Source organism: Heteronotia binoei, chromosome 15 (assembly GCF_032191835.1).
Source record: "Heteronotia binoei isolate CCM8104 ecotype False Entrance Well chromosome 15, APGP_CSIRO_Hbin_v1, whole genome shotgun sequence".
Lineage (NCBI taxonomy): Eukaryota > Metazoa > Chordata > Lepidosauria > Squamata > Gekkonidae > Heteronotia > Heteronotia binoei.
This window is the reverse complement of record NC_083237.1, coordinates 56,341,279-56,366,295: the sequence shown is the minus strand read 5'-3', so window position 1 is coordinate 56,366,295 and position 25,017 is coordinate 56,341,279. Positions and strand designations below refer to the sequence as shown.

The window sequence follows — 25,017 nt, the reverse complement described above, 5'->3', positions numbered from 1 at the left end:
TTGAGCCCCAGATACCCACAGACAGTGTTCCCTCTGAGCTGAAGTGGTGCGAGCTAGAGCAGTTTTTTAACCTCCAGCTAACACATTTTTGTCATAGCTCAGGAAGGATGGCCCCAGAGCAAACGAATTCATGCAGTAGCTCACAACTTTAATGCCAGTAGCTCATGAAGTAGAATTTTTGCTCGGCAGCTTAGAGGGAACATTGCCCAGAGATCAATTCTCCATTATACCCTATGGGAATCGGTCTTCATAGGGAATAATGGCGTGTCCAACAGACATTTCCCTCCCTCCCTTGCTTTCTAATGACCCTGAAGTGGGGGGAGGGCCTTCAAGTCGGGGGATCCCCTGCCCTCACCTGGGGATTGGCAAACCTAGAAGAATGATGGGTGTCTAGTGTGCTATTTAACATACACTATGTGATTACAGGAATTGAAAAAAAAAATAACATCATTAATTATCTTGGATAGGTAATGTGATCAATATTTAAAACCTCTGTTGCGTTAATTAAGGAGAGAGAATTAAAAATCCAAAGAAGGGTCCTCAATTTCAAGTCCAAGCCTGTATATGTATAGTTTGCATATGAGCAGTATCTTTCCCAAACATTTGCATATGAAGAAGAAGAAGAAGAAGAAGAAGATGATGATGATGATGATGATGATGATGATGATGATGATGATGATGATGATGATATTGGATTTCTATCCCGCCCTCCACTCTGAAGAGTCTCAGAGCGGCTCACAATCTCCTTTACCTTCCTCCCCCACAACAGACACCCTGTGAGATGGGTGGGGCTGGAGAGGACAACCTCTGCCAGAGCTATGGCTGACCCAAGGCCATACTAGCAGGTGCAAGTGGAGGAGTGGGGAATCAAACCCGGTTCTCCCAGATAAGAGTCCGCACACTTAACCACTACACCAAACCGGCTCTCCGGGAAAGATGAGCAGTATCTTTCCCAGACATGTTCCCAAACATGTTCTGGTGGCTAAACAGGGAGTTGAGCTCAGTCTGTATTTAATCAATGAGTCATTCAGACTTGGGAAACCAGGCCTTAGTGTAAGAAGATCTATTGAACAAGTTGCTACAGTGGAAGACAATAAGGTACCCTGGTCATGTGGCCCACATTGGCATACTGAATCCTTTAGTTCCTTACAGTACATGAAAATTAAATCCACACATGCACACTTTCCTGATGTGTGCATGGATTGTCTTGTTCATGCATCATTTTCAAACACCAGGATCCAGGCCCTGACCTGGATAACCCAAGCTAGCCTAATCTCGGAAGTTAAGCAGGGTTGGCCTTGGGTGGTATTTGGAAGGGCAACCTCCAAGGAATACCAGGGTGATGACACAGAGGCAGGCAATGGCAAACCACCTCTGAAAATATCTTGCCTTAAAAACTAGTCTGGTTTGCCATCTAGTGGAGCATTACACTAAAAGAGCTAGAACTTCTGACTGCCAGGCAATCCTAGAATCTCCTGGCTATACTACGCGCAACGACAATAATAATGATAACCAGAATCCATTATATTGAGCACATAAAACTGCCTTATTTTGGTCTTTTGCTCCATCAAGGTCCATATTGTCTACTCAGACTGCCAGCAGCTTTGCAGGGTCTCAGGTCTTTCTCCTCACTGACTACCTAATCTTTCTAAACTGGAGCAGAGGACTAACCTAGGACCTTCTGTGTGCCAAGTAGATGCTCTCCCACTGAACCACCACTCCTCCCCATGTTATGAAATTGTGTGTCCGGCTGCACTACTGTCAGCAGTGGATCATGTCACTCTCCCGCTGGACATGTTGGTGCAAACCCTTGAAGTCTGAGCAGCTAGAGATTGCCATCTATGGCTGGCAGAAGCATCAGCCTGCCACTCTCTGTGTGTGTGTCCTAATTTTGGAAGTGGTTGGTTTGCAGAAATAACCGTTACAGGACAGACAGAGTTTTCTGATTGCATCAAGCAGTAACAGAGCTTTATTAGACAACCCTCATCAACATTAGAAGGCTGAGCGGTCAGCCATTCTAGGTAAAAAAGTAAAGCGAGAAGATGTTCTGCTAGAAAGAGCATTAAAGAACGGAAGAAACTAGCAGGATGGGGAATTAGGGGAGCTACTGCGATAGACTTCTGTGAAGAGATGGCGAAGTCAGGTAGCTGGACAAGGGAATCCTGTCTATTTTGTGGGTTTGTGTTGCAGAGAACATCAGCGACGGCACTCTTTCTTTATCAGCAGAACTATTTGTAGAGTTTGGGGTCAGAGCGTCTTCATACGGCAACTGGTTAATCCATGGATTTCCTTCCGTGTCCTATTGAAAGAAAGGAGAAGGACCAGGGAATAGCTAAATCATTAAATGTACAAATGCCAAGGATTTTAGACTGTTGCAGAGTATATTGCATACTAGTATGTCATTCTTGCTTTCAAACTTCCTAAATTTTGCACCATTTTCTCAGAAAGTATTGTCCTATAATGCAGTGGGAAACTATCTGCAAAACACTCATCTCCACTTCGTCTTTCACTAGGGTTGCCAAGTCCAATTCAAGAAATATCTGGGGACTTTGGGGGTGGAGCCAGGAGACTTTGGGGGTGGAGCCAGGAGACTTTGGGGGTGGAACCAAGATCAAGGCTGTGACAAGCATAATTGAACTCCAATGGGAGTTTTGGCCTGCACATTTAAAGGGACGGCACACCTTTTCAATGCCTTCCTTCCATAGGAAATAATGAAGGATAGGGGCACCTTCTTTTGAGGCTCATAGAATTGGACCCCCTGGTCCAATCTTTTTGAAACTTGGGGGGTATTTTTGGAAGAGGTACTAGATGATATACTGAAATTTTGGTGCCTCTACCCCAAAAAACAGCTCCACCAGAGCTCCAGATACCCGCGGATCAATTCTCCATGATTTTCTATGGGAATAAATCTCCATAGGGAATAATAGCAGCAGACATTTCCCTCCCCCTCTTTCTGACGACCCAGAAGCGGGGGGAGGGCCTCCAAACCAGGGGATCCCCTGCCCCCACCTGGGGATTGGCAACCCTATCTTTCACCCAGCTTCTTCAAGAGATTATTCCCCATTCTAATCCAATCTAGAAAAAGAACATGTCAAGAAGTCTAACAGTGTTTCTAGACCTGTACAAAGAATTTGCAAGATAGCCTTGCTTAAGTTATGGCCTTCCTCCGTCTTAATGAATTTCTTACATGGAGCTAGCGATTCTTACATGATGTTAAATCAAGAACTGTATGGTCTGAAGATGAAACCAAGGAGAATGTACTACTGTTTGCTCAAGCTTCAGAAGCCTCTTCTAGCACAGAAGAGAACAGGAGTGCGCAAGAGCAGGAATTAGCAGCTATTACGAAGCCTCTAGATGCACCAGGCCTGGTATAAATATTATAAGTCTGGCCTTCAGGCTAGGCACATTCAACAGTGCATTATCATCTGCTCACAGCATTTCAGGTTCCAGTTTTGAGCTTCTTCCAGTCAAAGTTTCACCTGCAATGCCAGCAACTGAATTTAGAAACCCTGGGCCTGCAATCCTAATTGGAATTGCTGTGGTCTGGCCTTAACAAATTATTAGAAATGTATAGGAAAACGTTGACAAACTGCTCTGAGATGTTCACATATGATGACTGTAGGTACATATATAGTGTGCAGGTGCTCAGTGGTCATAGCTAGTTTCTGTTTCTGGGAGCTGATGTACAAAGTCAGCTTGGCACAAGTATAATTCCTGCACATACCAAAAGTTTGCACTTTTTTGCCCTACAGGGAGATGCTTTGATAAAGGAACTTTGTCATAATAGATGCAACCTGTGGTAGTTAATGACCCCACTGTTTGAGAAGAGGAGGAATAATGGAAACAAAACTGAGGGGGGGGGGAGGGAGGTGGAATTGTACTTGAGGCAGTCCTTTAGCCTTACCTGAGGAATGTGAACTGGAGTGAGACCGTGAAGAACTAATGCCACCGCCTCCTCCGATGTGACCGCTTGACATTCCTCCACTCATGCCTCCTCCGCTCATGCTTCCTCCGCCGATTTGGCTACCTCCGCCAATTGGGCTGCATGAGCCTCCACTCATGCCTCCTCCGCTGATGCCACCGCTGCTCATGCCGCCGCTCATGCCGCCACTGCTCATGCCTCCTCCGCTCATGCCGCCACTGCTCATGCCTCCGCTCATGCCTCCTCCGCTGATGCTTCCTCCTCCGATTCGGCCTCCTCCGATGCTTCCTCCTCCGATGCTTCCTCCTCCCATGCTTCCTCCACTGATGCCTCCTCCGCCGATTCTGCCGCCACCTCCGATGCTTCCTCCTCCCATGCTACCTCCGTATCCTCCTCCATATCCTCCTCCGACAGATCCGCTGAAAAAGGAAAAACAGAACCATAAATAGCATGACAAATCCCTACACAGAAAAACAACGCTATAGTAGAACATGCCTTGTTGTCTAGGGTTGACAGCTCTGAGTTGGGAAATACCTGGAGTTTTGGAGGATGGAGCCTGAGGAGGGGGGGATTTGGGGCGGGGAGGGACCTCTGCAGGATATAATGCCATAGAACCCAAAGCAGCCCATTTTCTCCAGGGGAACTGATCTTGATCGTCTGGAGATCAAGTGTAATAGAGAGAGATCTCCAGGTACTACCTAGAGGTTGGTAACCCAACTTGTTGATTGAGCTTCAACTTCTAAACTTTGTCCGTATGCAATATCTTCATTTAGTTTGAGGTAAACATCTGCCTGAGTCCATCGAGAGCTGAGGCTGTCTGTAGTAGACAGGATTGGGTTAGAAGGACTGGTAGTTGGACTCGATATAAAGTAGATTCAGACGGGTAGCCGTGTGGGTCTGAATCAACCAAACAAAGGTCGAATTCAGTGGCACCTTCATAAAGTAGTATTATATGTTCACTAATCAACTTGTTGCTTCTTTTCCTCCTTGATACCTAGCTGCAATACGTATAATGGAAACGCTAGCAAGTCTGCTCATTGACAACTTGTTATTGCAAATATTCAAGCAGCAGCATTTGTGGAGGTTCTTGGTTATTTTTGTTCACAGAACTACCGTATGTGGTTTGCTGCCAAGACGGCTTCACTTGTCTGACGTTCTGTCAACCTACATTTCTTGCTGTCCTTCCTCGAGTAGTCGGCGGTACTGAGCGATTTCCTGTTCCAAGCGTGTCTTGATGCCTAGGAGCATTTGGTACTCCTGGTTCTGGTTCTCGATTTCGCACCGAATACTGGCCAGTTCTCCTTCCACTGGCTCAATCAGGGTCTGAATCTGTTGCAGCTGCAGATTGTACCGGCGTTCTGTGTCTTCCAGACTGTTTTGCAAAGACTGGATCTGAGATTAGGAAAGAAACACAATGAGGAAGGAGGCAAATTCTGAAAGCTGAGAAGTTGTCCAGGGGAAGGAGACAAGAAGACAATCTTGGCCATTGCCAATGGGAACTAAGATGCAATTTACCATGCTGAGCTGGGATTGCAGCTCGATCTCCAGTGTCTGAAACTCCCGTCTCAAGTCTGAAACTTGCTGGGTGGTGGAATCGACCTCCTGGCCACTTGAAGTGACCTGTTGGCGGACCTCCTCCATCTAAAAGGCACAAATTATGGCTGTATGATTTATGGGGTCACAACAGACCTTGTGAAGAGAAGAAAGAAGCTAAAACAACAAGCTTAAGATCGCACTAGAAATCAGCCATAGCTAAGTATTCTTTCTACCTGTCTTTCTGTATCTAGGACCTTATTACTGCTTACTTAGGGCAGAGAGGCATCAACAAAGCCTGCAAGTAAGCAGTAATAAGGTCCTAGATACACAAAGAAGGCTTTGTTGATGCCTCTGTGCCCTATCTTAAAGAAAGCCCTGACTTCTCAGTTCTGGACCTGTAGCATCAGGACGGTAACCAATGTGGGGCCTTGCAAAAGAAAATTCTACTTTGTGAGCTACTGGCAATTAAAGTTGTGAGCTCCTGCATAAATCAGTTTGCTCTGGGGCCATTTTTCCTGAGTTAAAACAAAAATGTGCAAGAAGCAGGCTATAAAACTGTAAGCTAGCTCACACTAACTCAGCTTAGAGGGAACACTTCTGGTAACCGTTTAGCACTGAGTTAAGCTTGGCCTTGTAAACCAGCCTTTCTGTTGTCAAACTAAGTCCCAGAAACAGATATTTTGTGCACCAGGAGAAACTCTGATGTCTGTTAAATATAAAGAAAAACCACTTCAATGGAAGTTAATACAGAGTGGAGAAGTGCAGGGTGAGACTCTTCCCTCCCTAAATTGCTTCCCCCCTCCAAATTGCTCTCCTCAAATGCATAATCCCCGCCCCCTGCAAAGTTTCATATGTGCATAAACACATAGGTTGTTTTAGGTTTAGGTTCAATTAGATTTATATCCCGCCACCACCACCCCCCACCTGCCAAAGCAGGCTTAGGGTGGCTCACAACCCATAAAATCACAATATCCATAAATAACACATAAATACATCATAATTAAATTACAATTAAAACATCAAAACAGTCAGGTGCTCATATCATTTGATGCTATTTCATTTCTATGGCGTACAGTATTTATTAACTAGTCGAAGGCAAGCTGGAATAGTGTCGTCTTACAGGCCTTGTGGAACATAGTCAGGATCCTATGCGAGGAAAAGTGACAACTTCTCATTGCTCATGCACACGCTGCTTTTCTGCTTTAAGTGGCCCCTCCCAGCGCAGTTTGTATCTTTTAATCAGCTGCTTGGATTTTGTTAACCTTTGTTGACAAGTTTAGCTAGGACTTGGCAAGGAGATATTAGCAGCTGTGGCCTCGGGGATGTCAAACAGAGGGACATGCAAGCAGGACTTTTCGTGAGCAGGAACACACAGGAACGCAGTTCTGGCTGGCTTTGTGTCAGGGGGTGTGGCCTAATATGCAAAGGAGTTCCTGCTGGGCTTTTTCTACCAAAAAGGAGGCAGGGTTTAGGGAGGGGAAGGACTTCAGTGGAGTATACTGCTATAGAGTCCACCTTCCAAAGAGGTCGTTTTCTTCAGGTGAACTGGTCTCTGTTGCCTGGCAATCAGTTGCAATCCCAGGAAATCTGCAGTCATTACCAGTAGAAACCCTAGAAAAGGATGAACTGGCTAGTGTCCCTGTCCCACCCCCCTTTCATGCCACCCTACCAAAGTCTGATATCTGTTATTATTTCTATGGAGAACATCAGACTATTTCTTGGGCTCCTATATCAACCTCTACTTTTGCACCCATCCACAAAGAGAGTACAGGCAAACGCTCCATTTACCTTGGTTTCATACCAGCTTTCCACCTCTCTGCGGTTCTGGTCAATGATGTTTTCATATTCACACCTGAGCTGATCAAGACGTTGCTTCAGATCCATGCCAGGAGCAGCGTTCACCTCCACACTGACATCACCACCGGACTGGTGTTGCAGTCCTCTCAGGGCCTGCAAGAACGGAAAGATAATATATCATAAAATGAAAGCAATAAATACCATTTTTTAAAAAAATGCATTGCTAGCGCATCGGACTATGAAACAATGGGTAGAGGGAAAGCAGAACATTAGAAGAGAAAACGGAATCTAGAACAGGGATGTCCAACTCATTTGTTATGAGGGATGGATCTTCACCTTGTCAGGCTGGGCCATGCGTGTCATAAAATGTAATGCCAGGTAGGGGAGATATAAACTTTATAAAGAACACAGACAAACACACACACGCTCAACCTAATCCACCTCACTGGCTTGTTGAGCCTCAGCCAACAGAAGGAAGAGAGGCTTGGCTCAGTAGCTCTGCTGTGCAATTGAGAGAGCCTGGCAAAGCTAGCTCTCCTTCCCACACTTCCTCCCCAAGGGAGGAGCTTTGCTCTGTAGCTCCTGTACGATTGAGCAAGCCTGGCAATGCAAGTTGTGATGCAGAAGGAAGCAAGAGAGGGAGAAGGAAGCAGACAATAGTGAGTTGCTTGAGGGCCTGATAGGACCCCTCCAGGGGGCTGATTTGGCCCCCGGGCCTCATGTTGGAAACCCCTGATATTGATATGCAAGAAATAGATGCTTGCTTCCTTCCAACCAAGTATGGTTGTCAGGTTCCACTTGGCCACTGGTGGGGAGACGTGGGGGGGACAGACGGTAGGGTTGCCAGATCCAGGTTGGGAAACTCCTAGAGATTTGGGGATGGAGCCTGGGGAGGACAGGGACCTCAATGGGGTACAATTTAATTAATTAATTAATTCAGTTTTTATCCTGCCCTTCCCACAAGCAGGCACAGGGTGGGTTCCATCATTTTTAAAAAAAAAGCCAGAGTTCACCCTCCAAAGCAACCATTGTCTCCAGGGGAACTGATCTTTGTACTTTGAAGATGAGCTGTAATTCTGGGGGGGGGGGGGGGGGGGGGGGTCCCCAGGTCCCACCTGGAGGCTGGCAGCCCTAGGGTTTTGGGATTCCAGCCCATTGTAGGTCCTGAACTCAGGAGACCATAAGGCATGGAATAAAAGCTTGGGCATGACCGCTCAGAATATGGCCAAAAGACGGAATGGCAAGAAAATATCTGATAACAGTGATTGGCCTCTGTGTGGCCCTTGACGTTATACTTCTTGGATCCTGAGACATGCTTGTTCTCTTTTCCTTCACATATGGAGATATTAATCTCCATAACTGAAAAGAATATTAATGCACACATTGGCCCTTTGAGTGAGAGAACAAGGCTGGTTGAAGAGTTGCATTTTTACACTTTCTCAAGAAGAACTGAACCTACAATTGAAAACTGTTACTTCTCTTCACACAGGTTATTTGTGAGCTTTACATACACTAAGTGAAGTACCTTTTTTTCAAAGAAGGAAGTTGCTTGGTGCAAAAGGCACACAATGGGAACCCTGAAAGCATTTTTGTGCCTGTGAGCGCAGAAGTATACTGATCACAAATTGTGGGAGTGATCCTGAGACCCTGGAGAGCCACTGCCAGTCTGAGTAGACAATACTGACTTTGACCAATGGCTTGATTCGGTATAAGGCAGCTTCCTGTGTTCATAAATATTTGGACATTTGTGCCCACAGTGGCTGCTTATGACGCAAGGAAATTCACAGGGTATTCAATATACTGAATTTTTGTTCTGGAGCTCTTACCTCCTCGTGGTTCTTCTTGAGGCAGATCAGTTCTTCTCTAAGAGACTCAAACTGCATCTCCAGATCAGACTTGCTGAGAGTCAGCTGATCCAAGAGAGGGCGCAGTCCATTGATATCAGCCTCCACATTCTGACGGAGACCACTTTCGGTTTGGTACCTAGCCACAGAAAAAAGCGTGTGGAGGGGAGATCCATTACTAATAGTCTTCATAAAATGTTGTTTCTGTTATATAACTGTGATTCTTGTTTCCCATATAATCAAGCCATTTTTCTTAGTGTATTATCAAAAGAGTTGATTCACATGACCTTTTCGGTATGTTCAAGTCAATACAAGTCAACCTGCCTTGGGCTCTATGAATATTCAGCTGGCTTTCTGACCACCCTAGCCTCAAACTCCTGGCTCAATTTGCTTCTGGAAGGTTTTTTTCTGTTATCCTCCAGATAGGTAGAGAAGCATCTGAAAACCAGTTTACCCATCTGTTGAAAAAGCCAGTCTGAGTTGACTTCCACTTATAAAACTGGCTATGCTGGTTACTTGTTATTTAATATGTTGAGATTCGGGTAGGCATAGGGAAACTTTTACTTTTGTATGTGAATACAGATGCATAGTTCTAGTCCAGGGGTGGCCAACGGTAGCTCTCCAGATGTTTTTTGCCTACAACTCCCATCAGCCCCAGCCATTGGCCATGCTGGCTGGGGCTGATGGGAGTTGTAGGCAAAAAACATCTGGAGAGCTACCGTTGGCCACCCCATTCTAGTCTAATATATAATCTGTTCTTTAAAGTATCAGTCCTTTGTCCTGGAACTCGCATTTAGTTGCAGACAGGTTTCTGTACATTATAGACAAAAACTTGCAGTATCTTCCACAGGTATCTTTTCGTTTTGGTGGTTAGATGCTAAAGTATGTTTTGTTCAGGGACAGCAATGAGCTAAGAATTGAAACTGTAATCAGTTTCCAATTCTATGGGGCCCCTAAGAAGGTGCCCCCATCCATCATTGGTTTCAATGGAGGGGGGAAAGGCATTTAAAGGGATTCGAGTCTCTTTAAATGCTTTTTCCAAGCCATGACTTGGTGAGTGAACTCTGAAGGCATTTCAAGGGCTTATAGCCACTTTAAACACCTTCTCCAAGCTGTGAGTTCACCTGGAAGGCATTTAAAGGGACTGCAAGCCCTTTAAACACCCTCCAGCTTTGACTATCCAGTGGTCCCAAAGATCCCAACTATTTTTTTTGGAGTTTTTCAGGGCTTGGCTGTTTTGAATAGCCGAAAAATAGCCCAATCTATATCTGGCTGAAGGAACATCTGGAAAATACAGATAAGGTATCTTTCAGATTTTTTCCCCCCAGTTTGGATTTAGCCCAGTGCACAACCCCTAGATGGGAGCAACATATCTTATCAGAGAGAGTGAGCAGAGACCTTATTCCAAGGTTCGTCTATCAGCCCATGCAATTAGCCTGGTTTTTTATTGGTTATCTTTTGATGATACACTGCAAACTCTGTTCTAAACAAGCCTATCAGGACTATGGTTGCCAACTCTGACTTGGGAAATATTTGGAGATTTGGGGGGTGGAGCCCGGGGGCAGCAGATTTTGGGGAGGGAGAGTGATTGCACAGAGTCTGCCACATTAAGCTGCCATTTCCTTCAGTGGAACTGATCTCCATAGTCTGGAGACCAGTTGCACTCCCAGAGGAACTCCAGGGCACCCCTGGAAGATGGCAACCTTAGAAGAACCCAATTTAGGATGCAGTATGATGCTTCCCTTCTCATAAGTTTTTAGAAATTGCATTAATTAATTAATGTGCATCCTGTTTAATACTTTGTTTTTATTGCTTTCAGCCATTTTATTATTGGCTTTGTCTTTGTACTTAGGATGTTATAGGGCACTTTTGTGGGAGTAAGGCCTGCTGAACACCCTCCAGTAGGATTGTGCTTCAGATTGCACCATTAGCCACTTATATGTTTTCCTTAAGAGAATTCATTTCTGAAATGAAATGGACCAAGGCTGCTAGATCTGAAGGAGAAGTTCTGTACTCACTTTAGCTTAAAATCATCAGCAGTCATCCTGGTGTTATCAATATTCAGCAGGAGTTTATTGTAATCGTTGGTTTCAGCACAAAGCTGGAATAAAAGGAGGGAAACAGTTGACATTCAATACCTTTGGCTGCTCCAAAATGGCTATTGCATAACAGAACACCATAGAAATGTAGACTGCCTTGTCTCCTTAACTTGTTTTCTGAACTTCCGGTGTTTGACATTCATCCATTTTGCACTTGTGGGGGTGGGCAAGTGGACACAGTGCATATTGATGGCAATAAAAATATTGGGGTGCATACTTAAGATGGTGTAACATGGATTGATGGGTTGCTTCATTTTAGGGGCTGGATGATCTTTAACTGTTGCCTATCTATTGATGAGATGGTTAGTTTCAGACACAAGCAATTATTTCTTCCTGCTAGATATTGTGGAATTTTCTCAGACTCGTCATGGCTCATAATCCACACCCTGTTGAAGGGTGGGTCAGAATTACTATTATCTGTAATATACTAGCTCGGGGTAGTTGTGTGGAGATGTATTACTGCAATGTAATACATTGCAGTAATCATTGCAATGGACTTGAAAGACTGTATGTCACTTTGGTGTAGTGGTTAAGTGTGCAGACTCTTATCTGGGAGAACTGGGTTTGATTCCCCTCTGCTTCAGCTGGAATGGCCTTGGGTTAGCTATAGCTATCGCAGGAGTTGTCCTTGAAAGGGCAGCTGGTGGGAGAGCCCTCTTAGCACCACCCACCTCACAGGGTGTCTGTTGTGGGAGGAGAAGATATAGGAGATTGTAAGCCGCTCTGAGTCTCTGATTCAGAGAGAAGGGTGGGGTATAAATTTGCAGTCTTCTTCTTCTATGTTGTACACTAAATCCAAACTTCTGTACTTGGACTTATCAACCATGGCATGTATGTGGTGAAGTAATCACCCACCACAGGTATTTTAAGCAGTTGATTTTTTAGTTATCAATCCTTGAACAAGTCCCTTCAGCTATTACAAATTATCAAAATCAGGTGTCCCAAAATAAGATTGGTTGGGCTGTGTGGTTTCATCACATCACATGTTATCATGTTAGCCTTAGCTCACACAAACAGCAGACAAGTGTGTCTGTCCTGTACCACTTCAGATGGCAGGAGGGAACTCATCTGAAGTGATGTTCCATCATATTAAGCGTGTCCTGCTGGTTGGACCTCCTGATGGCACCAGAGTTTTGGCTGCTGTGTGACCCAGAGTGCTGAACTGGATGGACCATTGGCCTGATCCAACACGGGTTCTCTTACGCTCTTATTCTATCACATCAGCTTCATCCCACCTGAGGTAGTACAACTAAGACACAGACTTTCTCATCTTCTGTTTGTGAAAATGAGGCCTTTACTGGTCTGTATTAACAGTAGACAGTGACTGGAACTTAGGACTTCAGGTTTAAGTAAGGATATATTAGCATTCTGGGAGTAAATCAGACAGAGAATGAATATTCTTTCCCCGAGTTTCTACCAGTTTCACTGCAAATCCCACATAAGACAAAAGGGCAGCCACTGGTTGCTTCTTCTTTTTCCCCCTCATTGCCTCTTTTTAAAAAATGTACAGTGAATTACCTGAAGAATACTGTTCTCAATTTCATCAACAAATGCAGTTTTAAATCACTCAGTTTCATCAGACACGATTACTATGGAAGCTTTTCTTTCTTTTGTTGTAAATGAAAAAGTATGGGATAGCCATGGATTTTTAAAATACCTGCACTCTATCCTAAGCATTAAATGAGAGCAAATTCTATAGTACATTAAATTATGCCCATTAAAAGTTGCTCAGTTTAACAATACAATGAAGCCCAAATTTCTAAATTATTACAGTATCTGTTAAAGTAGTGTCATCTACCTCATTGTAGAGCTGATCAATTTGTTGATAGTAGCCGCTGTAGTCCCTTGGCCCTTCAGTTTGTCCATGCTTCTGGTACCAGTCTCTGATTAAGATCTCCAGCTGGTTGTTTTCTTCTTCCAGGCCTTTTACCTTGTCCATGTAAGAGGCCAGGCGGTCATTAAGGTTCTGCATGGTTGACTTTTCATTGTTGGAGAGGAGGCCACTGTCACCGAAGCCACCTCTGCCAAAACTACCACTGCTGAATCCACCGCCACCCATGCTGCCACCACCAAAGCCACCGCCGATGCCACCACCACCCATGCCATAACCACCACCACCATAGCCCATTCCGCCGCCATAACCTAGTCCACCACCATAGCCAGCTCCACCGCCATAGCCAGCTCCACCTCCATAGCTAGCTCCACCGCCATAGCTGCTTCCACCCCCATAGCTGCCGCCATAGGAGATTCTCCCTCTGCTTATTCTTCCACAGCTGCCACTGCTGAATCCACCCCCTCCACCATAAGTCCTGGAACCTCCACCGAAGCTTCTTCCAGAATATCCTCTTGAGGATCCTGAAGATGAGCCTCTAACTTTGATACTTCCACCACCTCCACTGCTGATGCCTCCACCACCAACGCAAGTTCCGCCGCTCAGACCTCCACCACCAATGCTTCCACCACCAACGCAAGTTCCGCCGCTCAAACCTCCACCACCGATGCTTCCACCACTCTTGCCACCACTACCAATGCAAGTTCCACTGCTTATGCCACCGCTGCCACCACCTATGCTAACTCTACCACCACTGCCCCTCGAGGATCCTTTGGTGCCGTAACTCATAATGAAAGGTGTTTAGAATCCAAAACCCCACAAAAGCCCCAGTTCAGCTGCACAGCCTGGAATTTGGGATCAGACTGCAAATGCTTTCTCCCAGCTGATCCTCATTTATACCTTTCATCATGGGAGTTGCCACTATGGGTGTTCCTGGTCTTTCCCAAAGCATTTGCCAATCCTATTGTTTACGCCAAAATGATTTGCCAAAGGGAGGTGTTTTTTTTTTCTGAGTTATCAAAGGCAATCAACTACGTACCTGGGTTTTGTCACACTCAAGGAGTTTTAGTTCAGATAATGCATTGCTGCGAGAGAGATACAGGTGCATCTTCACTTTTCTTTCCCTTTCCCTTTTTCTTTGCGAAGGGAGTTTTTCCCCCTAAGTTATCCAAGGTAATCAAATACATTCCTGGGTTTTGTCACACTCAAGGAGTTTTAGTTCAAAGAATGCATTGCTGCAAGAGAGATACAGGTGCATCTTCACTTTATTTCCATTTTTCTTTCGTCTTGCATGCTCAAGTTGTAACCTATTCCATTTGCAGAATTTCAGTGCATTGTTCGTAATGCTTAGGTAAGAAAGAAAAACACACCACAAACTCTCTGTAATAAAATGAAAGGAGAAAATAAGACCTCATCTCCCCCCCCCCCCAAAAAAATCAATGCTTATTAGAAAGTTCATGGGTGATTTAAAATGAATGTGTGTGTGTGTATAATGCTGTCAAAAAGAACAACAACGAAACAATGCCTCTTCCACCTCATCAGTTTCATGGGTTTTTTCCCCAGGTAATTATTTTATTTTTGTGTTTTGTATGCACCTTGGAAGAACACCATTGCAACCGACTTTCCACTCCAAAATTCAGAACCATCTTCTTAAAAAAATCTAGAACGCAGGAAAGAACATAGAACACTTTGACCTGGATAGCTCAGGCAAGCCTGATATAATCAGATCTTGGAAGCTAAGCAGGGTTGACTCTGGCAAGTACTTGGATGGGAGACCTCCTGGGAATACCAGCAGTCAGGAAGACAGGGGCAGGCTTTATTCAGCCACCTCTCTGAATATCCTCCAGGCTCTCCAGTAGGGCTCAGTCACCAGAGGTTGCCATGACTTCCAGGTGCACACACATACACACACATGCACATAAAAATCCAGAGAGAGCGAGAGAGAGCGTATATGACAATTAATTAAAGGGGGGTCATATGTAAAGAACTATAGAGTGCTCTTCTTGCCTCAAGCTTCTGTGTTATTATTCACAGATTAATTGTGGAATGGCATGACCTTGTGGCTTGTTTTCTGGCTGGGTAAGGAAGCTTGCTGGTCCAAGGGAAACAGCCCAGTAGTTGGTTACGATGTACAATTAGGCATTTTGCATGGAGGGTTTATGAAAATGTGACTCAGCACAAGAAAGCGATTGTAAAGCAGGGTGAGAATGTATTTTTAATTAACGAAGGAACTTGGTGGTTTTGTTTGCTTTGTTTGGGTGGCAGTCGATGCATACAAAATTAGAAGAAAATTATTGTGAAGTGCAACTCATGTTTGTCCTTTTATGATGCAAAATCTACCTCAGACGGATTCTAATAGAACATACAACGGACAAGTCACGCTGTTTTCAATTAAGCAGGATAGTGCTATGGGAAATGTACATCCGCTGATCTGCTGCCATGTCTCTACCAACGAAAACAAAGCAGGTAGCTACTCACGTCTGTGCTTTTCCATGGTCGAATATGGAGCAAACTTCACCAGGAGGTTCCTCTGATCACCATCTCTGCTGACTAAACCAAATGAAGGTGTTTTTTTTATTTCGGTTAGCTTTTCCTTAGCTTCTTTGCTCTCCCTCTGTATTCAGTCAGAAAATTCTTCACTGTTTTAATGTCTGTTATCACGAGGCTTTGGGATCTGACATTTTAACTATTGAAGCATTTTCTGGATTTTGTTGTGATTGCTACACATGATGTGGAGTTGTAGCATGATTGTTATTACACAGCTTTTTGATTTCATGCATGATGGGACTGAATATTTATAGTATCATTTTACTATATTTTTATTTTCTGATCCTTATCCGCTTTGGTCATTTTTTATTGGAAACACAGTTATAAAAATCTCTAAACCAACCAAACTCTATTCCTGCTGCCAGTGCAATGACAACTCTGGTAATCAGGACATCCCTGGTTGCCATTCACCATAGCCTAGGACCAGACCTCAGATTCAGCAGGAGCTCACAGGAGCACAGCTCCTGAACCTTTCTGATGCCCCTCCTCCTCCTCCCCACCTACCTTGTCATTGAATAGTAAGTGCAGCTGCATAGCAATCCCTGGATTAGGAGAGTGGGCAGCCAGACAGCCACCAGGGGCTTTGCCACACCCCCAGCAGCCCTCATTAACCCCCGGAGAAGCCCATGCCACCCTTTCTCTACTTCTTATGTGATTTTGGGCAGCAGGTGGCTTGCTGGCCTTTTGACTGGGGGGCGGAGTGGGCCAGGAAAGCCCCAGATGAGCAAGTCCTGCTTGGGCTGGCTAAATCTCTAGCCAGCCCAAGCAGGCCTCACTCACCCAGGGCTCTCCTTTCTTACATCCGGTTGCTTTTGGCTGGGGGGACAGCAAATGCTAATGAGTGCCACAACCTATTTTTCTACAAAATGACCCCTGCCTAGGACTAATGGACATGATCAGGACTTTTTAAATAGAAAAGGCCCAGCAGGAACTTATTTGCATATTAGGCCACACCCCCTGATGACAAGCCAGCCAGAACTGCGTTCCTGTGCATTCCTGCTCAAAAAAAGCCCTGGACACGATAGATTTATCAAAAGACTATACCAAAAAGAACCATCCGCTCTAGTGCCAAAAGCTTGTCAATTCAAACACCTGCTGCAGGTTGTATTTTGCTTTTTTTTAAAATGTGCTTTTTAATTGTTCCTAAGTTATACAGCAATTTTAATAACATAATGGAGGGCAGTGGCATGAAGTTTCACGATCTTTAGTTTAATTAATTTCCAGTAGTCTCAGTAATATCATTATCATCATCATCATCAAAAATATCTCTATGCCCCCTTTCTACCCAGCTCAGGGCTCCCAAGATGGCAAACATTTCAAACATAAGAAGGGCAATCCTAGTTACTTCAGTAAGTCCCTTGATTTCAATGGCCAAAGGCTGGAGTAAAGTGACACAGAACTGTGTTGTAAAACATTGTTTAAAATACAAATGCATATAAAATACATTTTAAACACTTAAATAAACAATTATATAAAACATATCAGCACATCGGCATACATTCTGGGAGGGGTAGTAGTAAGAGTCAGTAAGGGACTAAACAAAAAAGTCATCACTTGATGGTGGAAGACAACAATAGATGGAAACAGATGGATCTCACTGGGAAGGGAATTCCAAATTTGGTGTCACGACCAAAAGGGCCTTTCTCGGGTTGTAACCCATCTAACCTCACATAGTGGGGGCACCTGAATTGGGGCTTCCAAAGATGACCGGAGTGAATGGGTAGGTTCTTATGGGAGTAGGAGGTCCTTAAGGTATGCTGGCCACAAGCCATATAAAAGTCAATACCAACTTTGAAATGGAGCCAGCAGCAAAATGGAAGCCAGTGAATATAAGACTAGAGAGATGTGTTCTCTACAACAACCTACTCCAGTCCAGGTTTTGCTGCAGCATTGTGTATCAGCTGTAGCTTCCAGACAGTCTTCTTAGACAGGAGATTTGGAACATCATTGTGCATTAAACTATTGCATTAAACTGTTGCATTGTGCATTAAACTATTGTATTAAGGGAGCTGCTTGCAGGGTGCCACAAGGGAAACAGGGCTTGCTGTCAGTGATATCCAAGTGGAGTAACTGAGCATCTTGATTTTGTTGCCCTTACTTGTACCAAAACGTTGAATTGAACACATTATGTAAATCTTAGGATTTGAGATTTATAAGATACACAACAACCATGTTGACTCTCCGACCATTTTCGCACTAAGCTTGTTCTTGGTGGAGAGCCTTTTTGCTCCCGGGGCTTCTCTGTTTTCACACAAGTTGCCCCGGAGCTGCGAGTTGGCGTGCCACTATTCTGCAGCAAGTGAGATCCTCTGACAAGCGGTTTCTGCTTGCTGCAAAAAAGCAGCATGCCAACTCGCAGCTCCGGGGCAATTTGTGCGAAAACAGAGAGAAGCCCTGGGGGCAAAAGGGCTCTCTACCCGGAACAAGCCCTAGTGTGAAACTGGTCTCTCTCTTTCTCTCTCTATTTCTTGCTCTTGCTCCATCTTGGCATTTAAAGAAAACAAAACTTGAAAGTGTGATCATCTTAGCCCACCTGAAAATTCCAATTACTGGCGTGATCCCTAGTATATCCTTGGCTAGACTGTCATTTAATAAAGTAGTTGTTACCATCTTGAAAACAGGTTCATCCATTCTATTTGTTGCATATCCAAAAATTGTGACAGGCTCAGTCTAGCCTCCTAAGTCAAGATGTGGATATTTACCAATTAGTTTTTGTCCTTCTCTAATGCAAGCTTTTCCAAGTTTGGCTGTTGTTCAGGTTGAAGCAACAGTGATAGATGTACAGATGTAAGCTAGACATGTACAGCTGTTACGGGTCTTATTGGGTGTTGCTCGTTTTGGAAAAAAAACAACAGACACACATACCCATACTTCTTTTGTTCTAAGGGCTGTGCCACTATAAGTAAGATTTAAGCAACTGATAAAAGAAGCAACATTTTCACCCCATATGCCACCCACGGTGGGCACACCCAGAGTTTCCTCATCGATTGGCTTTCTTGTGAAGATGGCCCATTTATTAAAACCTTCCAAAACCTTGTGAATATCCTGAAAGCTCAGTGTTTGCTTCTCAATGAATACAACATATTTGGTTGCTCTCGCTGCACCAATTGTCTTGGTAAAATAATTTTCATCTTTCTTTTTGGTTCATCTGTTTATTTGGGCCACTCGTTAAGTGTTTGTACATTTCCTGCCTGGGCCTAGTTTGGTAGATGTAATTTTGCAACCATGTCCTCTTGACTGAAGGTGAAGCAACCTCTTTGAAGTCAAGAAGTTCCCTACGCATGATTACGATCTTGTCCCTTGCTAAGCATAGTCACTCAATGATGACAAAGTGCTTTCAAGATCATCTGGTGATCTCTCCCATCGACATTCCACAACCCATTGGTGAGGATGTTCTCATCACTAGTTGAGAAACACAGGCCTTGGCCGTCATCTGTTTTAGCAGATGGCCTTCTTCCCTAATTGAAGACTGAGTTTAATAAGCACAAATAAATTGTTCTTCTTCGTTCTTCTGCTAAGGGCTGTGTTACACCAAGCACCTCTAGGCAGTTTAAAAGCACTCCATGTGGTGACTGTTAACTGTGTCACCACAAATCAATTGTTTTGGAGACAGGCTAGACATGACCAGGCAAAAAGGAGCTGGCTCTGCCTGTTACAGGTGCTGAGCATTGGCTTGCCAACCTCCATGTGGGACCTGGGTTACTCCTGGGTTACTGCCAATCTCCAGGTAGCAGCTGGAGATCTGGGATTACAACTGATCCCTGGCAACAGTTCCCCTGGAGAAAATGGCCACTTTGGAAGGTGGGCTCTGTGGCATTGTACCTAGGGTTGCCAATCCCCAGGTGGGGGCAGAGGATCCCCTGGTTTGGAGGCCCTCCCCCCGCTTCAGGGTTGTCAGAAAGCGGGGGGAAAGGAGAGAAATGTCTGCTGGGAACTCTGTTGTTCCCTATGGAGATTTATTCCCATAGAAAATCATGGAGAATTGATCTGCAGGTATCTGGGGCTCCGGGGGGGCTGTTTTTTGGGGTAGAGGCACCACATTTTCAGTATAGCATCTAGTGCCTCTCCCCAAAATACCCCCCCAAGTTTCAAAAAGATTGGACTAGGGGGTCCAATTCTATGAGCCCCAAAAGAAGGTGCCCCTATCCTTCATTATTTCCTATGGAAGGAAGGTGTGCCGTCCCTTTAAATGTGATGGCCAGAACTCCCTTTGGAGTTCAATGATGCTTGTCACAGCCTTGATCTTGGCTCCACCCCTAATGTCTCCTGGCTCCACCCTCCAAAGTCTCCTGGCTCCACCCCCAAAGTCCCCAGATATTTCTTGAATTGGACTTGGCAACCCTAATTGTACCCCACTGAATTCCCACCCCCCTCCAAACCCTTCCCTCCTCAAGTTCCACCCTCCAAATCTCCAGATATTTCCCAACTCAGAGCTGGCAACACTAGTAGTAACTGTTACTGATTAGGGAAATCAGTTCCCCCAGACAGAATGGCTGCCTTGGGCAGGAGGACTCTATGGCACTGTCCCCTGCTAAAGTCTCTCACCTCCCCAAGCCCCACCCTCCCCAGGGTCTTCCCCCAGATATTTCCCAACCTGGAGTTGGCAACTTTACCTCAGCAGTCTCCCTCTTCAAACAGGAGGGCCTTGAAGGGTTTATTCTAGGGACCGTCTTCTCCATTCATGGGTTCAGTAGTCTTGTGGTGCCATAATTCCATTCTACAAGTCACCGTGTTCCTGGCTTCCTCTAATTTATGTTTATTTCACTATGGAACGCTATTGCCAATTTCCTTTCTGTCAATATTGAATCGCGATTCAATTCGTAGAAAGAATTATGACACTCCAAGACTACTGAAGCTGCGAATGGAGAAGACAGCCCCTAGAAGAAGGATTTTTCAGATCCGAAACGAAATTGGACCGTTTCTTTTATCGTCGGACTTTATTGAGAAATTAATTTTGGACAGTAGTAAAGTGGTGTGCACGGGATGGTTTTATTTCACTGAACTATTGCATTGTAACTGGAAATTGTTTCAGTTTATATTACATCTAGAAACTATTTTGCAAACGGAGAGGATTCTTCATTTTTTCTAACCACCTGGAGGCTGGCAGCCCCTGAAAAGGCAGCCCCGGTTGCCTTTTGCCCATCCCTTTTAAAAAATTCATGTGTCTAAGTTTACTTAGCAGTGAGATAATAATAATAATAATAATAAACTTTTATTTATATCCCGCCCTTCCCGCCGGAGCAGGCTCAGGGCGGCTAACACGACATGGTATACCATGATTTATAAAACAATTTTAAAATACAATTAATACATACAGTTAAAACAGTTACATTAAATTACAGCTAAAATTAAGTTAAGGTGCTATATTCAGTTGACGTATTTCGCTGGCGAGATATCGCTTTCAGGGTTCCTCATATGCTTGCAGAAAGAGAGTGGTTTTGCAAGCCCTGCAGAATTGATTAAAGTCCCGCAAGGCTCGCACTTCCTCCGGCAATTGGTTCCACCAGTGGGGGGCCATTACAGAAAAGGCCTGCTCTCTTGTTACTCTTAGTTTGGCCTCTTTTGGTCCAGGGATCCTTAGAAGGCTTTGAGAACTAGATCTTAGTGCTCTCTGGGGAACGTGTGGGGAGAGGCGGTCCCTAAGGTAGGCAGGGCCTCGGCCATATAGGGCTTTAAAGGTGATAACCAGCACCTTATAGCGAACTCGGAATATAATTGGAAGCCAGTGCAGTTCCTTCAGCCCAGGCCACACATGTTCCTACCGAGGTAGTCCCAGTAGCAGCCTGGCCGCAGCATTCTGCACTAGCTGCAACTTCCAAGTTCGGCACAAGGGCAGCCCCATGTAGAGGCATTACAGTAGTCTAGTCTCGAGGTGACCGTTGCATGGATCACTGTTGCTAGGTCGCTACGTTCCAGGAAGGGGGCCAACTGTCTCGCCCTTCTAAGATGGAAGAAGGCGGATTTCGCAGTGGCAGCTATCTGTGCCTCCATTGTCAGGGAGGGCTCCAGTAGCACTCCCAGGCTTTTGACCTTGCGCACTGGTATTAGTGAGACACCGTCAAAAGTCGGTAGGGAGATCTCCCCTCCCAGTCCGCAGCGATCCACGCAAAGGACCTCTGTCTTCGCTGGATTCAGCTTCAGCCCACTCAGCCTGATCCAGTCCGCCACGGCTTGCAACACCTGATCCAGATTTATAGGGGTGTCGGCGGCCCGGCCGCCCATCAGTAGATAGAGCTGGGTGTCATCAGCGTACTGATGGCAACCCAGCCCGTGTCTCCGGGCAATCTGGGCAAGGGGGCGCATAAAGATATTAAACAGCATTGGGGAGAGAACTGCCCCCTGCGGGACCCCACAATTAAGTAGGTGTCTCCGAGACATCTCTCCTCCAACCGCCACCCTTTGTCCCCGACCTTCAAGGAAGGAGGAGAGCCACTGTAAGGCCAACCCCCGAATTCCTGCGTCGGCGAGACGGCGGGTCAGCAGCTGATGATCGACCATATCGAACACAGCCGATAGGTCTAACAACAGCAATACCGCCGAGCCGCCTCGATCCAGATGTCGCCGGAAATCATCCATGAGGGCGACCAACACCGTCTCCACCCCGTGGCCCGGACGGAAGCCGGACTGATATGGATCCAAGGCGATGGCAAGAGGAGGGGGGAAAGCAGGGGAAACTTGCTTCAAACCTCTGCATTATTTGCCTGTAGGGAGGGAGCCTGCAGAGAGGCAGAGCTTGGGCTGCTTTAGACATGGGGAATTTATACATGTGGACTGAGTGAAACACGAGGCTGGCAAAACAAAAGAGCTTCCCTGTGCCACTTTGCAAGCCAGCTACAAGCCACGTAAAACAGTGGAGCATACCCACTAGGTTGGACTAGGGGGTTGGACTAGATGATCCTGGAGGTCCCTTCCAACTCTATTATTCTGTGATACTTAGTGAGCATGCGAGGCCAATAGCTGCAAAGGTCTCTAATAAACTAAAAGCCATAGTATACATTTTCTCATGCAAAACATGTGCTGGGGGTGAATTATTTCACTGATTTTGGATTAAAAATTTTCCTGTTCCATGTGCCAGGTACTCACATGGAGCAGAAAAATTGATGACCACCCCAGCATGGTTTTATACTCTCCTAAGGTCTCTCCTCCCAAAGCCCTCCTTATCAGGCTCTAGTTGCCCTCAAATCTCCAGGTATCTCTGAACCCAGAGCTGGCAACCCTAACTTCCATTCTTCAAGCCTACTCAGCTCAACTGGAGCCTTGTAGCCACAGCTTTTAGGAGTGGAGGGAGTGGTCCTGCCAGCATGTAATAAACCCCAGTATAATAAATCAGACTCACACCAAATTTAGATAATTTTGTGGAATCGGGGCTTTTTAAAAAGCAGGAACGCACAGGAATGCAGTTCCGCCTGGCTTGGCGCCAGGGGTGTGGCCTAATATGCAAACGAGTTCCTGCTGGACTTTTTAGTTTGCTTTAGTTTAATTGATTTATATCCCGTCCTCCTCGCCGAAGCAGACGCAGGGCGGCTCACAACACATAATAAAGTAACAATAAAACAGTTAAATTAAACATTAGATTAAAACAATTTAAAACAATTTAGTTCTAATTTCCATGCAGTATGAGGATGGCATTCATTGTTCTTAAATATCCATTTAGATCTAATATCTCAGCCCTCTGTGAAACAATGGTGATGTCAAGGGTGTGGCTTAATATGCAAATGAGTCCCTGCTGGGCTTTTTCCACAACAAAAGCCCTGTGTAGAATAATATGGCCACAATTTTATTGGTAACAGCTGTAAGAATCATTGGCACCGCATGCCCCCCCTTCCCGGATCCGGAACATAATCTGGCTTGTGTATCCCATTACAGTGGCGACGAAGGTGGGATACTGGCCAGGTAACTCCCGAAGAGGGGCTTCGCGGACCTGGCCGGAGACGAAGAAGGCACACTGTCTAGGGAGATGGAAGCACCCGCCGCCGCAGCCACCATGGCTAACCCGGGCGGAACGACAGGTCGTCTCAAAGAGTTCAACCCCACTAAACCTACACAGAGCGGGTCGATTGCTACCTTCGAGCAAACATGATAACGGACGATAGCCGTAAGAGAGACGTGCTCCTGAGTATCTGCGGCGAGGCCATATTCGAGATCGCCAAGGGTCTCTTGGCCCCCGCGAGGATCACGGAGAAGACATACGAGGAGATAGTCCGACTCCTTACTGGGCACTTCTTGCCCCAACCCTCAATCATCGCCCGCCGATTCCTCTTCCAAAAGAGGGACCAAGAGGCGGGAGAGGCGGCAGCCGAATACCTGGCCGCTCTCCGCCAAATTGCGGGAAACTGTAGCTTCGACAAGCTAGAGGAGGCCCTGAGGGACCGCTTCGCCTGGGGCCTGAGGGATGAAAGACTACAACAAAAGCTCTTCGCAAAGGAAGAGCTCACCCTCCAGGGTGCCTTCAACGAGGCTGCCATGTTCGAGAGAGCCACTAAAGCTCTGAAGAACTGTCCACTCACAAGGGGTGTCTTCTCTGGGGAAGCAGGGTGGTGGTTCCCCCCCACACCATTGCAGAAACAAGTGTTGGAGGCCCTACACGAAACTCATCCAGGGATTGTCCGGATGAAGGCCCTAGCACGCAGCTATGTATGGTGGCCGGGGATGGACGAAGAGATCGAGGGGTGGGTTCGAAGGTGCCAGGCCTGCCAGGAGTCCCGGCCCGAACCGATCAGTGCCCCTGTCCACTGCTGGGAAGTCCATAGGAGGCCGTGGTCTAGGTTACACATTGACTTTGCGGGGCCATTTTAGGGCCAAACATTCTTCATTCTGGTGGACGCTTACACCAAGTGGTTGGAAGTTATCCCCGTAGCTTCAACCTCAACGGCGGTGGCGGTCCCAGCGTTGTGCAGGGTCCTTTGCACGCACGGGATTCCCGACACCATCATCTCAGATAATGGGACCGCATTCACCTCCTGGGAATTCCAGGAGTTCTTGCAGAGATATCTAATACAACACATACGGTCCGCCCCCTTCCATCCGGCCACGAATGGCCAAGCGGAGCGGATGGTGCGCACCACAACAGAGGCCCTGGGACGCATAGTGCAGGGGGACTGGGACCATCACCTGGCTGCCTTCTTATTTGATAATAGAATCACCTCCAACCCAGTCACCGGGGTGAGCCCAGCTGAGTTGTTAATGGGGAGGAAGCTGATCACAAGGTTAGACCAGTTGCACCCCGACCGGGCCACCGACCTCCTCAGTTCCCCCGAGATCAGGGAGGCGGCTAGGGGGTTCTTCCCTGGGGATCCAGTGTATGCAAGGAACTATGCAAGTGGCCCCGAGTGGGTAGGGGGCTGGGTGCTACGAGTGACCGGGTCCCACCACTACGATGTCTCAACGGAGGGGGGCCACATCCTGCAAAGGCATATAGATCAGATGTGCTGCCGCACCTTG

The 25,017-nt window shown here is 46.0% G+C and overlaps 1 protein-coding gene across 1 annotated transcript; it reads right to left on the bottom strand.

Moving 5' to 3' along the window:
- Positions 1-1,938: 1,938 nt before the first annotated feature.
- On the bottom strand, positions 1,939-13,818 carry LOC132583625 (keratin, type I cytoskeletal 10-like). Its single transcript, XM_060255244.1, has 9 exons — positions 12,997-13,818; positions 11,118-11,200; positions 9,082-9,238; positions 7,247-7,408; positions 5,438-5,563; positions 5,091-5,314; positions 4,112-4,341; positions 3,905-4,066; positions 1,939-2,299 (listed from the first exon to the last, which is right to left on the bottom strand). Exons 1-9 carry the CDS (start codon positions 13,816-13,818, stop codon positions 2,274-2,276), a joined length of 1,992 nt encoding a protein of 663 aa, XP_060111227.1. The 3' UTR covers positions 1,939-2,273.
- Between the last annotated feature and the right edge of the window lie 11,199 nt (positions 13,819-25,017).

Bases quoted from the DNA above. Each gene is read 5' to 3' on its own strand.
- LOC132583625 (XM_060255244.1), bottom strand. From the start codon at position 13,818: ATGAGTTACGGCACCAAAGGATCCTCGAGGGGCAGTGGTGGTAGAGTT. The intron at 9,239-11,117 runs GTGAGTACAGAA...TTCTGTGGCTAG, and splicing joins GCTGATGATTTTAAGCTAAA to GTACCAAACCGAAAGTGGTC. The intron at 4,342-5,090 runs GTAGGTTGACAG...TTCCTTTTTCAG, and splicing joins GAGGAAGGACAGCAAGAAAT to CGGATCTGTCGGAGGAGGAT.